This window comes from Copadichromis virginalis, linkage group LG7 (genome assembly GCF_057382275.1).
Source record: "Copadichromis virginalis isolate Kocher_CV1m ecotype Utaka linkage group LG7, C_Virginalis_male_GT1.1, whole genome shotgun sequence".
In the NCBI taxonomy this organism is placed as follows: Eukaryota; Metazoa; Chordata; class Actinopteri; order Cichliformes; family Cichlidae; genus Copadichromis; species Copadichromis virginalis.
The window spans coordinates 42,314,386-42,330,139 of NC_140624.1; the positions used below are offsets into that span (position 1 = coordinate 42,314,386).

Below are 15,754 nucleotides of genomic sequence, written 5' to 3' on the forward strand. Positions count from 1 at the left end.
AACCACACGCTTAATTAACACATGCGTGGTGCATAAGGATAAATGCCGGCAAAGACATAAACCACTGGAGTAGGTTACGTCACAGACTTCACAAAGATTCCCTGCAGAAGTCTAAACCAGAGCTTAGTACCTACTCAGCAGTATTTAAATGCCTCAGTGTGTTTATCTTCTTACTGGTATTTCTAGCAGCTTTACTGCACCATGTCACAAAGCTCAAATCATCACTTGTTTCTTGAATATGACAGCTCACTGTACTCAAATGGCCTCGACAGTCACCAGATCTCAATCTAATAGAGCACCTCTGGGATGTGGTGGACAGAAGATTGATGAGCAGCTGACAAATGCTGCCATGTCAATATGGACCAAAAGAATGTTTCCTTGTTGAGTCTTCGCCACAAAGAATTAAGTCAGTTTGGAGGGCAAACCTACTACTACTAACACTAACTTGGTGTACCTAATAAAGTGGCCAGTGAGAGTACTGTTTAAGCATCTATAAGTTAGGGGGACGTTAATGTTAGCTGCCCCTTCAGTAGACCAGCAAAGGGACAAATAGTATTTCTAAACAATCTACTAAACATTTGAAAAGCTTCTGTATATCTAAAGCTTTCACTCTCATACTCAAAAACCAATCATTTCCATTGTAAACACTCATATTTCCTGAGCAGTTGGTAGATTGATTATATACTGGACATTATGAGGACATTAAAAGTGATGTGTGTTCTCACCAGAAGCAGTGCCTCCAGATGACTGAGATATGTTTCCTCGGTGGCCAAGATCCCAGACAGGACCCACTTCCTCATCTCCAAACCTTTTTCTAGGTCACACTCGGTCTGTAACAAACACACAGAGAATAACGTTTCAAGAACACCCAGTAACGCAATGTGATGTACAACTGTTTGCTTAGCCTAACTTATTCTTTTGCTTATTTAAAATATTTTAGGAACTATTTTCACACTGCAAGCCCTTTGCTTCTTTTGTGACTATGTTACAACATCAAAACATAACATCCTATTATTTATATGTATATATTTGGTAAAGGACCTTTCATGCTGCTTCTGTGCGCCTGAGTCCAGGAAAATTAAACACCTTCCGAAAATCATCCCTGGTTGCCTCTCCGTTCCCTTCAGCTGAGTCAAAGCTCGCTGAAGGGCATAGATATGAAAAAATAAAAGATAAACTCCCCGGGTTGCCTTGATTAACCACCAAATCTGAAATAACTCAAACGGGCAGGGTCACCAAGGACAAGAAAAAAACAGCTGCGGTATAAATATGTGTATGTATGAGTGTGTTTGTGTGTTATGGGAGAGGCAAAAGCATGTGAGAAGATGCAGAAAAATAATTTACAAAGCCAGATGCAGACAGAGATGTGTGTATACATTAGGTTTTTTGTTTACACATCTTTACACTGAGACACACAAACCTTTTTCCTGGTAGTTGTGACTGCATGAGCTTGGGATTAAACCAGTGAAACAGCCCTGGATCATCATTAAACGCATTTGGATGCAGCATGAATGATGACCATAATTAGTGGCAATTAGTGGATGAATATCAGCTGAACAGGTAAAATTGCATTAAGTAATAACATCTTCTTTTTATTACTCTTCTTTAATCATTTTTTCTTGCTGTTTTTACCTGTAACTACCTTAACAGTAAAAACAGCATTAAAAAAACAACAGTATTAAATACAATATTCATAAAAGCTGTTTTTGTTTTATATTGATTTGTTACTAAATACAGTTATGTTATTTTGAAAATTATATAAATGCTTGTCAGGAACGTTTATGTCTGCCTGTGCACCATGCATGATGCTCGTGTGAACTGCTTTTAAATGCATACATGACTACTTGGATGTGTGTGGGCGTACATGCATTTATTTAAATGAAGGGGTAAATGGGTCTGAAACCTGTTTCCATGGCCACTGCATAAGCAGATGCTTACACAGATCTCAGGGGACTGTTACAAGCCAGAAGATTATGAAATGCTCCAGGATTTTTATGGACTCCATTACACAGGAGTCCATTACCACCATAGTTTCTGCCGGGCTCAATATGCTTTTATATGTCGTCAGTTTGATTCAGTAGCCTGCTACAAACACGTTCTCAACTCTTCACGTTTATTTTACATCAGCAAATTGACTGAATGAACGAAAAAAAAAGATTAAACAGAACTATTAACAACCGGTCGTTTGGACAGGTATGAAGATATATGTGTAGTCTTTGCTCTTCCTTGTGTAATATATTTAATATTTTGTAGATCTATTTACTGAGAGCAAAAAGAAAATTGTGCTGGGTAGACCAGGGCGTGTAATCCAATGTAATTGGATGTTAAAAAAATGTATGGCTGTCCAGGTTTTGAATACAATATTTTACTCTCTGCTGTAATTTCTTAGCATGTTAGTTAATGATGTCCAAGTTATTATTGGAATGAGGCAAAAAGTAGATCCTAAGATGCAACTCAAGGATTTCTATAATTTAATATTCTGCTATTATCCCGATTTCTCATTTGCTCCAAAAATATTGGATCTTCATCCAACTGTCTTGTACTCACAGTTTCTACTGCACAGTATACTACACTGTTTCTCACCTTATCATTTCTGTGGTAGACATGTAACATGCATCACGCAGAGCCTTCTAGGTATCTGGACTGAATGTAAGAACATTAGGTTCCCACGAAAGCCGATAATGAAGTATATTATGTGTAGATACTAACACAGTCAAAAGAGGTAAATGTTTGTCTTTACAAACAAAAGTGCATCGTAAGATGAGATGTGTATTTATGATATATACTTATCATTTTCAGTTAAAATTTCAGAAGACTAAAGAAGTGTCTGTGTGCATGTTTGGTTATGAAATAAGTAAAAAAAGAAAACATATTCTCCCTGCAGTGTACATAAGAAGCAATAAAAATAATATTTGACACTTAAATCTACACTTAAACCTCTTCAGCCCCAGCATCACTTAGCTGGAGTTCAGCCTGGCATGTTTTTAAGAATTCTGATGTACACTGGGTTTGTTTAGCAACATGTTTCTTTTTATTTCTTTTTATTTAGTGGACTCACAGATGGGACGGACAACAGTGACTGCGATAACAACAACCCCACATTTTATCAACCCTTTTCAATTTTCATTTTCTAATCTGTGTAGCATCCTGTTCTGCTATCCCTGGCTTTTTGAAAAGCCTAACGCGATTGGCTCCTAGCGCCACATCGGCTATGTAGTGGAGGTGTAGGTCTTCAGTCAGATAAGACACACACTGATGGTGCACATGCTGCTCATTTAGAGTATTTCTGCTGATCGAGCAGAAAATAAAGCTTACTGCACACCTTAAGTGTGGGCCATAAGAGAGAGGAGTTAGTTGTTTTAATATACAGGGGCTCATGAACTAGGATGATCCACGGGGAGGTCAAAGCACAAGCAATTACCTGCAACATCTTCAATTTAAATCTGGCAGCAGGCCCCAGCATGATACTGCGGAGGTGCTACACATTGCTCACCAGACCCACGCGTATGTGCTGACGCTGTGTCGCGCCACTTGAATAGAAATATGTGGTTAACGGAGCTACTCTTGTTCATGTTTGCGCTGGTGTCAGTCACTTAGCCTGGCCCCAGTTGTGAAGAAGACCCAAATCATTATCGTGCATGACCGACGGCTTCCCTGGATAACTGTAGCCTGAGGGCTCTGCAAACAAACACAGGACTATGAATCCAGCTGGAAGGCTCTGTCGCACTACAGTAAAAATATGGAAACTTCCTTACAACTAGGAAAAATCTGGGTTTGCCTGGGGACTGCACTGATTTTCTTTTTTTTCCCTGTCAGCAACTAACTGTAAGACTAATTGGCCATCCAGAGGTTGAGTGTCTATCACCCACAACCTCTGGGTGACTCATTTTCAATGAAAAGATGACTGCATAGATCAGCTGGTGGGAAGCTGATCTATGCAGACAGAAACTGATTTATGATTTGTGCAGATTTATCACAGTTAATTGACAGTTAGTTGCCAGTTTGACCCCATTCAATCACAGACTGGTCATTTTATCACCGTCATGAAGCAGTAAAGCTACTTTAAAGATGGCAGCTGACTGCAAAAGGTCGCAGTCTTGGTCTCGAGCAACAAGATTGCAAGTTCATTGTACGTGGTCACAGTAATTTTGGTCATGCTGCAATCTCCAAACAGTTTTGTGACCGCAGCATAAGTCTCTTGAAATTTCTCCTATTAAATACAGACATAATAACGCATCATTACCACAAACTTGATGGGAAATTAAGCAGAGTGAACTCTGTAGGTTCACTCTGTAGATGTCATAAAGTACACTATGATCATGCAGAAACACAGATAGCACACGTGGTCAGTGTTTTTGGTAAAACAGTTTAAGGATGTTATTGAATTTTCAGCAAACTTCTGATCAGTGACCCTCTTTTCCCTTTCAAGTGCTGGGCAGAGCCAGATTGTGAGTGAAAAAGAGCCCAGAGCACTCTTAAATTAAATCAGCAGAATTACTGAAAGTGATGACTCATGACAGTGACATCACTAAACCATCAGTTCCCCCTGAGCCAATCAGAGCTTGCCTGGACTCTGACTCATCAATTAGAAAAGCAGAGTGGGGTGACGTTTGAAGACAGATTGTTCAAGGGCAAATCAAGGATGATGGTAACTCCATTTTGAGAACATTGATTGTAAGCCTGTGGGGAATTTGTTGATGGATATTTGCCACAGTGCATAATGTATTTATCCAGCCATCAGACGATGCATCTACAGGCTCTAAGCATGTAGTGTTGAATTTCTTTTTTCCATACAAACAGAAGGATTGTATGTGTCCAAATGCAAGCTAAGTATGTGTGCGCAAATTAAAACCACCGGGTGTTAAACCTCACAGGTCAAAGGTCGGTGCAGTCAAGGGGCACGTTTATTGACATTTTCAAGCCATCAATCAGTCTGACAGTCGCTTGCTCACCAGTACAGACAGTGAGCAAAGATTGAAGGGGCAGAGTAACCGATACAGCTTCATGACCACTGATGCAATTACTTCCTCCAAGGGCACAGGAGGTAGAGGCAGCATTAGCTTATTATATTCTCCCAAGATACCCCTCTATTGTAATTGAACCTATGGCTACAACATGTTTATCTGGTATATACTAGCATTTGGTACACAAAGTCCTTTGCTTCCACTGAGGACTGCATCATAGAACATATATAAATAACATAGAATAAATACAGATGACAAGAAAAACAGGTTGTGAGTCTGTGTCTGTGTGCGCACACATGTATCCTCTCCCTTATAACCTTTGAAGAGCAGACGTCACAGATCACTGGTTTTCACTGCAGACGAGGAAGGAGGTCGCGTAAGAGGATGAAGGCAGCGATGTGGTGATTGAGGTGATAGGTAATTCTGCCTAATACACTAGACGAAAAAAACCCTGACTCTTAAGGCGGATGGGTTTCTTCACTGGATGACTGCTTCGGGAGCTATGAGGCAGGAGATATGTCCCTTATCAATCTCCTTTAAACAGCAGATATGGTTTTTCAATTGAAGACTTTTAGACAGAATGGGATTGTTCTAAGAATAGATTAGCCCAATTCCTGCTCTGCAATGGGAAAAAAATAATGTATGCAAGAATGAGCACAGTTTACCAGCGAGATTTGTTTTTGCTCTGTCTGCAGCTAAGTTGCTGAATCACTTGAGGAGACGTGAGAAAGCTTGGCATTTGGATTAGATGTGAGCATCAAAGTCTGCTTTGTCAACAACAGGACACGCCCAGATGTCATACTGACCGATTTGGAGGACTCCAGCGATCCGGAGGACAGAGTGTCCCGGCTGCTACGGCTCTTGGAGCTGAGGTGAGGAGATGACGACGGCGAGTCATCGATGTACGGCAGGATGTCGTGGTGCCTTCGCTGCTCCTCTGCTCGGTCTGCGTCGTAACCGTATGTGGGAGGGGTCCCGGTGAAGTGACCATCTGTGATGGGAGAAATTCAAACTTTAAGTTAGTGTTGTGTTGTGTTAGTGTTGAATTTTCTTGAGATTTTTGTGATTTGTGATGTTTTTAATTTCTGTGCTGCAGTTCCTTGTAATGTACTTTAAGCTGGCTGATTACTGGATTACTAATAAACCGCAGATTAAATGATGTCTGACTGCTGTACTTAAGCATGTCACTGACAGTTGTGACTGCTGAAACAACAGTTAAATAAAATGTAGAGTGTACAGTTAACAGCCTCTTCCCTTTAAACTCAATTGAAGCCATCTTTTTAAGACATTTTTTTGCTCTTCTAATCACTAAATTCATACCACTACAAATAAGTGTTCTGCTTGGTACTTAAGTATCACGACAAAAGTCGCTAGATGTGCCTGGCAGGGTCACTAATTAATGCAATTCTGGAAAGTGAGGCAGACAAAACGAATTCCCCCCTCCTGCGTCTTTCTTCACATATATTCGCACAAAAACCTAAAGCTTGGAGAGAAAACACTTGAAAAGGCCAACTATAAACTGGGTCAAGGTGCAAATAATTTGAACACCGAGCGCAGCATCTCGAGGGAAATTTTAATAACCTCCCCTTGACCTGCTTCTACAGCGGGTGCTATCACTCTGCAGGAATAAATGCCTCTGCCACAAAGTGCTTTTGCCTGTGATCATGAGTGTTGGCCTTTGCAAAGAGGAGTGGGAGAGGCAGAATTAACAAGAAACAAAGGTCAGAACGTTGGATGCAAACAAACTGACCCATTTTATAAAGCCTCTAAGTGAGAAAATACATGCGCAGTTCAGGTTGTAGATTCCATTTATCAAAGTTCTTCCAGGATGAAGAGGTACAGTCAGCCCTTCGGGGAATGTGGTGTGCAACAGCTGAAGGGAAGACATCATGCATCTCCTGAGTGTCACAGAAGAGCTTTTTACTCATCTCCTCCCACTCCTACTGTACATTCAACAGAGCTGCACTTCTCACAGAGCTAGCTGTGCCTCCTCACACAGTGCTGACTCACACCAAAAACATGCTGCTCCACTGTGCAGTGTCACAAACATGCACACATATCCTTCAGTCATATCAGTTATATCGCTTTAAAACACGTTCAGCTAACATCTGATCGAGTATTTACTGTCTGATATCTCCGATGCACCTACTCTCTCTTTTCATAGCATTCTGTGAATCGTATACCAGCACACAGGGCAGTGAACAATGGCAGTGTGTCCATAGCCCGTATGACCTTCAGCCCACCCACCATTTGCTCCAAGTACTCGCTGCTGCTTGTGGGTTAGCACTGCCCACTGGGCCTGCTTTGTCCAGTGGCACTGAGCCAGGCAAAGACCAACATAAAGGTTTCATGTTTGTGTCTGGTGAAAATAGTTTCTTCGCCCCAAATGCCAAATCCTTCAGAAACCCAAACCTAGTAGAGTAATAAGCATTTTTCATTCACATACAGCTTTTAAATACACTGTGGCTGTTATTTTTGCAGCACTTGCATGTATCTTGTTGGAAATACTGTATTTCTTAACTTCCACTGACTCCAGCTAAAAATGCTGCGCTGTTCACAATTACGACAACTCGTTAGAGTCCTTTATCTTTTCAGACAGCTTTGCACAGTAAAAACCTTCATAAAAGCATGTTTTTAGAACTGATTCATTGTTTGTCTAAAAATACAGGGTGCGGATATGAAAACACCGAGTGGGAAATGAGTGAGTACCATCCTGCTGTGACTTCTTCTGTGTTTTTTCTAGCCCCACCTCTGTTGATTCATGTTAGGAGGCCTAACATCACAAGCTGACATTTACACAAAATCATTCTTCCAGCTGGTTCTTGCAGAACACTTGCAGAACTGTGAGAGTTTTCTGTTTTTGATACCTCATTTTGGGTTAATGCGTTTACTAGAAGCATGCAGAGTGTGTCTATTCATGTGAATGCCTTTAGCACCCACACACAGCCCTGAGGGCAGCTGAGCATCCAAACAAAACTTTCAGGCTACAAACCACTTCCTGGTTAGAAAAGGAGCACAGACACAGACCACGGTCATACACAATTTAGATCAAATAAAGCTATATGGAAGCGTATGACTCACTGTAACTCTGACTCTGACTAGACAGAAGGCCAGCATACGTCTTTAAGGATTAAAAAAAAAAATCAAGAATTGGTGCACAGGTTTAAATTTGTTTTGAGTTGTTTTTCTTTTAATCCACAAAAAGGTCAAAAGTATACATACAGTCTCAAATTACAAATGAAGAAAAACATGTGATAGAGCAGTTGCTGATGAACAGATTCAACCTTTTAAAATGAGAAGTGAAATCAGAGAATGCCGCTTCATGTTTTTTTTGTAGCTCGTTCCATTTACATGCACCGATGAATTTAAATCGAGATTTTCCAAGTTCAGTGTGAGCATCAATCTTAAAATGTCCTGCGACCATTGTAAGTACAGCACTGTGCTTAAAGTCAGTCAAAGACAGGAGGTATAGAGGTGATATTTGCTGCAGAGCCTCTTAGATAAATACTTTAATTTGCTAGGAGGGCACGATCGCTCTTTTTTTTATATAAGATACAATAATGAGTAAGAAACTACTCAAGTTATTTAACATCTATACGTTTAAAAATATATATAGATGAAATATGTCATGAATCTCAATTCTTTTAATTTTCCTATGTATATATCATGTTCATTTGTATCCTTGTAAATGTGATGTTACTTTCTCACTGTGTCTTTCATTCGTGTCTCACCTTCAGCATGTGTCACCCACACGGAATTTAAAATTTGTATCCGCAGTTGAATTTTGTTCGACTTACCGCTAAATACAACATGAAGAGTTTTTTTAAAAAGTGCTGACAAAAACGAAATAGCTCTATTTTTTAAACAGATTTTTTTTTTTACAAATACACCAAGACAATCCAGAAAATGTGCAATTGTCTTTTAAAAAAGGTGTAAGATTAATAATATAGTGAAAAAAAACTACTAACACATTTGATTTATTAGACAATTACTAGCCTACTCTCAGGCTCGCCTACTCTAATGTTCCTGGACCTTTGAACAATCTTAACACTTTATCATATTTAACGGCAATCTGCACATGTGTGTTTATGTGCATGAGCTGCAGTTTCCACTGGGGGAGGGACTGTGTTTTTACAAGTCTGTTAATGGGACACTATAGCCTGTGGTATTCAAACACCACTTCTCTTTGCCCACGTCTGACCTGATCTTAGCCAAGACGCTGCTTCTAACATTGCCTTGAGTCACTTTCTGTTTGGCTGCATCTCTCACACTGTGGGGTTTTTTTGTCTTGTGTTTTTGTGAACTGATAGCTAGTGTTTTGTTTTGTTGTGCAGCCCCCACAGCTACCCTCTTCATCCTAATGCTGCTCACAGATTAGCACCCTCGTCTTCTTGCTCTGAGCTCCTACACTTTCCCCTCCTCTCTTGTAATCATCCCCAACGGGACAGAAGTAACACTGAAAATACGACAGAGAGCACCGATGCTTAAAGAGCACAAACACACACACACACACACAAACTGCCTTCTATATATTTTTTGCCAAAAACAATCCATTGATTTCTACCTGGAGCTTTAGGCACAACAGAACAACCAAACTTCAGCTTTGAACCACAGAAATGGAACGCACACACATGCTCACATGAACACACATTCCTGCAAAATGTTTACATGGAAACAGTGTTTGGGAGGGGAACAGGTCTTTTTCCTGCTGCAGGTGGAAAACTACAATCGTACTGGGAATAACTGGTGCTAGGCTGCCATGGGAACACAGCGGCCTTTCCAAAACAACATCACAGGCAGGGGTATGAGGGTGTCATGTGATATATCTGTTGATGCGATGTGCTGTATAACAGAATACTGTATATCGGAGCTGTTCGCAGCTATTAAGTCGATATAGCTCCTGTGTGGTGTATATGATGGATTCTTTTTTGTTTTGTTTTTGGATCATGCATCCAGCTTTAATTCTGTGAAAATCCTAAATGGCATCAGGAAGCAAAGGTCATTATTATTTGTCACTAATTTTAAAAGATTCAATAATCCTTTGATTAAAAAATGCACCTGCAGTTTAACTTACTCAATACTTATTTAGACTAAAACTAGCTTTTCCTACTGCAGGAAGTAGTAGGTGTTAAGACAAAACCTGCTTTTCGCTGATATTTTTAGGCTGGAAAATGAAAAATACCTCCGAACAGCCTTGAAAAACTCTGGTCACTCATATCAGTTAAATTTGGAAAAACCGCAAAAACCCAAGAGCTACATCTCAGACTGTACAGGCCTTGGTTACCATGTTAAATGTTAAACTTCATGACAGCAACATTAGAAAAAGACTGAACAAGTATGGCTGGTTTGGAAAGGTTGCCGAGGCAAAGGCGTCTTCTCTCTGAAAAAAACAAAAACATGACAGCACTGCTTGGGTTTGCAAACATGCATATGAACAAACCACATGACTTTTGGAACAACTTCCTTTTGACAGACGACACCGAAGTGGAGATGTTTGGTCATAATGCAGCGCCGGACGTATGGTACACCACACACAACATATCAGCACAAACATCTCCCTCTGCCATGCACAGTGCTGGAGGGGTGTTGATTTGGGCTTTCCCTGCAGCCACAGAACCTGGGCACTTGCACTCATTGAGTCAAACTCCTCTGTATACCAAAGTATATTAGAGCCAAATGTGAGCCCATTTTCCAAAAAGCTAAAGCAAGTCCAAAAGGTATTGCTCCTCAAAGTGGTAAATACTAAGCCACTGAAAAATGGGGTGTACTTAGTTACATAGACAGCTAAAACCTTACACTTGACAGAGGGTGTGCTTAGTTTATGCTACACATCTCAGTGTTTCTTCTTTCTGCACTATCATTAACATCATCATTAGTCTCAGCTATATTGTACTGTATACAACATTTAGTCATACTGTCGGAGCATAAACACAAGCTAGCCATTTATTTGCCCCAGTCAGTCTCACACATACAAGGAATTAAAAGGCTTGGCTGAGTAATAAAGAGAGCTGTGGCTGACAGACAAAGGAAACATTTGTTGCCTAAAGCCCTGCAAAGGAGGGGCGAGAGTAAAGAAAACAAAGGGGGAAAAAACAAGACCACAGTTAAGGCAAAAATAGATCTAAAAATTACACAAAAAGAAAGGAGATTTTAAAAAAAGATGAAGACAGGGGGTAGAGACAATACAGCACTCTGAGAGCCATGAAATTAAAGAGAGAAAGGGAGGGACTCTCAAAAGAGGCATAAGATATCCTCGATAGTGAGCTGCCTTTCCATCCCCCATCCCGCTTTTCACTCAGGAAGGCAGTTATAAATCTGCACAGGCTGCTGTCGCCTTTATTGGACCTGGGGACGAGGTCTGTCATCCTATAACTACCATTATACCTCCACTTCTGGTTCAACACACACACACACAGACACCTTTAAGCTCCACCCGGCCCCACAGGATGCTAATGTTACGCTACAACACTCAGAGCCTTTTTTCTTTACCCAGCTATTTGATCAAAGCGGAATGCAATCAAAGGTCGAAGGGTGTGTCTCATGCCCCCACCCAAAGCTCCCCAATCCAAATGTGATTCATATACAGAGCGCTATTAGGGCAGGGTGCATTTGGGAGGACTAAGCTTATTGAATAGGCCAAATCTGGATACTGGAGATAAATAAGATGCATCCCAGTCTCTTGGATAATGCTGCAATTCTCATTACAGTCAAATATGTATACAGTGTATATGTAATATTGTAAAGAAGAATATTAAAAGGGAGGAAAAGAAACGTGGAGGGCAACCCTTCCCCTGAGTTCTTCCATCCCCTTAATATCCAATTTAGAGACAATTTAGCACAGAAGTGAGGGGGGGGCTGGTAGACGAGTAAAAGTGGCAAGCTGTGGAAATTAAAGTGAAGCCTCGGTTACAGCAGAGCCGGAGGGGACAGACATGCCGTCAAATGAACTTGAACACAGCGTTTCTACCGTAATCTTCCCACAACTGCACAGCCGCTTGACGGAAGTTAATTTGATAAATGTCAGTATCTCGTCATTAGAGGAGAGACTTTAGTGTCATAAATTGCACACAGCTGGATTCTACTCCTGAATATGTCCAATTCAGACAAATAACCAGGATGTTCGGTTCCTTTTAGCTACTCGGGAGATGCGGGAGAGTGAGCACTTTGCTCACATCTAAAAGAACTGCTGAAAAAAGAGACGACTGTCTCGGCTGCCATGTAAAAACCAAAGTAGACACAATATTTGGCTGCAGAATTCATTCCCGTGGAGACAATGTGTCCCAGGAAACTCTTTTGATGATTCATTTATTTTTGTATTTCAGATTGCCAAGTATAAAGACACGACTTTCCCCTTTTATTCTTTTTTTTTCAATTCCTTATAAAGATGATTTCCCCAAATGAACCAGCAATCACGGCCGTCTGATGCATATCCGCTGGTGAATTTCTTGTTTCCTGCTTCCTGGCAGTATTAACATATTCTAGTCAAGAAATTATAACAAACCAAGTTTGCTTGCTGGAGGTAATCTTTTTGACTCACCATTGATAATCTCTGTGGAAACCACCCAGCAGCAGCAGCAGCAGCCGGTTCCAGTTATAAAACTGGTGCTATTGCCAAGCCAGAGACACAGCTCCTTTAAAAAAAACTAACAGCACCGCCTGCAGTGATGTAATCATCCCTTTGTTTCAGAACAGAGGGATAAAAGACAAAATTGTGATGCAAAAAAATGTTTACAGAGGAAAAGTGGGGCCTGACATCACACCAGTGGATGAAGGGATACCAGAAGATGAGTAGAGGAACAAAGATATCTGTATATACAGTATGTCTGCATGAAGTGGGGCCTTGTGTGCTGAGCGGCTTCACAATGCTACAGTTTGTGCTATGTGGTTTGTGTATTTTCCTAAACTACGCATGGAAACAGATGCAAATGTTTTTCCAAATCCCTGCCACAGAGACGAAATGCCAGATTGCTATCATTCACCAGTTAGTCCGCTGCCTCCACGGAGGTACGGTTTCCCTGCTGTTTGCCTGTTTGTTTGTCTGTGGGATTACGCACGGTGAGCAAGCGGAATTTTATGAAACTTGGTCAAGAGACGAATCGTGATTTAGGAAAGAGGCCCCAAAATTTGGGAGTGGATTCTGTCACTTTTTACAAAATTAAAAAATGCAAAAAACCCTGCAGCAATCCTTCAAGCTGCATCACAGACAGCCTATGCAAAACAGCAACCTGAGGAATAAAACAGAAAGCATGAGGATTTCCCTTTTTTACTGAACGACTGCTGGCAAACTCCATGGAAAACGAGGCTATTTTGAGAAGCACCTTACCTTCCACAATGAAAACTTATTCAGTTACTGTTACGTACTCGTTAGTGTTCCTCAGGGACCACAGTCTGTCTGATACTGTAAAATTTTGATGATTCTTCAATGCAAAAAATATTCAGTTGCAAGATACTGACTTTTTGAAGTCCAAGCTGTTGTCCTTAGTCTCTTACCCAAAGTTTATTTTTTGGCTTTTTATGGTTATAATCTCAGTTGATGTTTTGAGTACTCGGTTTAGAAGCTTCTGGATCTTCTCGTTTCTTAGCCTTCGAGCCCAATTTTAGTTCTTTTGTTTTCCGGGTTTTGAGGCGACTGCTTATTTTGCTTCTTGGAGTTTCAGTTTATTCTCTGTTGGTGTAAAATGCCCCACATTATTTAATTCCTGTTTTATTTTGATAGTGTCTTATCTCATGTGCCTTCTATTGAGTTTAACTTCCCTTGTCTCCTTACCCCTGATTTGTTCCTGCTGTGTTTCCCACCAGTTTTCCTCTAGCTTCATTACTTAGTACATTTGTTATCTGAGCCTCACCTTGTCCTTTGTTATTCTGTCACTTTGCTGTTCTCCCTTGCTGCGTTTATCATAAAACCATATTTCCTAGTATTTTGTTTTCTTGTGCGTATTTCTGAACGTTGTTTGTTAACACTGTTTTGCCTGCCACACGGTACATCGTGAAACCAACAGGTGGGCCTTTTTTTTTTTTTTACTAACCATTCAAAAAAATTATAAGGCATTTTAAAATCTGTTGCTTTTTTCTTGAATCAATACCTGAAACCTGACCAATCCCTGAGGCAGCAAAGCAGCTCAAAACGTTTTGTGCTTCACAGTCGGTAGTTCCTGCTCCTGAAAAGCTGTCTGCTGTTACTGCAGCAAAGCAGCTCTGTCTCTGTCTCCCCAGAAGACATTACTCCTGAGGTCCACAACTATTTGTTTCTTGGGCAAACTGGGCCCCTGCTGGAGTAGCTAGTTCAGGACTAACCGGGAGTCCTTGAAAGCTACCTCCCTTACAGATAATGATTTATAATTAAAAAAAATATTTTCAAATTCATTCCCAGACTCATGGGCATGCACAATCTTTTTTTCTTGACGGCCTTAGAGAGTTCTTTGGCCCTTGGATTGATAACACCATACACTACAACAAGAATGAGAAAACCAGACCCAAGCAGTAACACAGTAGCACAACACCACAGTTTTAAGGTAGAATAAATGTAAGCCAGCACTTACACTATCTTTGTTACTGACTTGTGTTTACATGTAGATCATTTTGTAACACATGACTTTCCCAGTGCTCACTTTGAGACCGTTTTCTTCTTCTGATATCCTTAAACTGATCATCTCATGCACATAGTTCAGGCTGTGAGCACAGCAGCTCCACCCACCTGCTGTTCAAACCTTCTGTTTGCAGAATCTGACAGCAGTGTGCACATTTATCTGCTGACAGGAGTAAGGTTTGTGATTCTGTGGCATCGCAGATACATTGGTGTTATGGCGCAGCATGAACCAGGCACAGGCGCGATGTAAAAAGTGGAATCTCCAACAAAACAATGTCAGAAAGGGTTTTTTTTTTTACTCTATTATGCCTTAAATTGTGTCTAAAGTGGCTCTAGAAAGTAAAAAAAGAAATATTTTACTGAATATTCTCCAACCATCCATTTTTTGCCACTTAGCCAATTCAGGTTGGCAGGGTGGTTGAGAGCGGTAACTACGGCACCACCACTGAAAGTTTACCATGAACAGAACAGTAACACACACACACCACAACACACAGTATAGTTTTAAAACAGACATCACACTGATGAAAATGTTTTATTATAGCTTTATTAAGCCAGTGTTTTTATTTTCTATGATTAATTTCTTTTAAATTGTATCACATTTGCCACATCCAGCTCATTTTTTCAATTTATTGCCTAAAAAAAAAAGAACTGTGTAATTTGTTTATTTGTTTGTTTTTAAAGTACCCATCAGTATATTGACTAACTTCAGGATGCTTTGAATGAATGCTTTGTTTCACAAGCCTCGTGCTTGGATGGATGCTGCATCACTGCCCCAAACAGGGAGACAAGCAATACAATAGAAAATTATGTGATAAGAAGACAGGAAGATGAAAAGAGACAGACAAGTTGACAAGTAGGCGGGTTGAAGATATATAGTGTACGGAAAGAAATGACCTAAACACAAAAATAAACAGAATCACAACAAAAGAGATCACATACACAAATAAAACCGCACCACCAATCATGCAGAGTCAGTCGCAGAGTCTGTCATGTCTCGTTAGTTTTGTCATCTTCCCCTCGGTGCTGTGGGTTTTTACATCTCCTCTGTACCCGCCAGCTTTCTAATTCTCTTTCTCCTTCCTGCCTCCACTTCCTTTCATCACACAGTACTTCAGAGCAGAGCGCGCTCCTGTCTCGGTGGACACGCGCTCAGAACACACCGCTCTTACCCTTAATTCTGCCAGACAAACCTTTGATTCCA

The 15,754-nt window shown here is 40.6% G+C and overlaps 1 protein-coding gene across 1 annotated transcript in view; it reads right to left on the bottom strand.

Moving 5' to 3' along the window:
- Nucleotides 1–15,754, bottom strand: part of bcr (BCR activator of RhoGEF and GTPase) — an 89,071-nt gene that overhangs the window by 30,300 nt on the left and 43,017 nt on the right. Inside the window, exons 2-3 of the mRNA XM_085463468.1 lie at nucleotides 5,771–5,955; nucleotides 726–830 (exon numbers count right to left, since the gene is read on the bottom strand). Of these exons, the coding sequence (XP_085319594.1) occupies nucleotides 726–830; nucleotides 5,771–5,955 (290 nt within the window). The remainder of the gene's footprint in view (nucleotides 1–725; nucleotides 831–5,770; nucleotides 5,956–15,754) is intronic.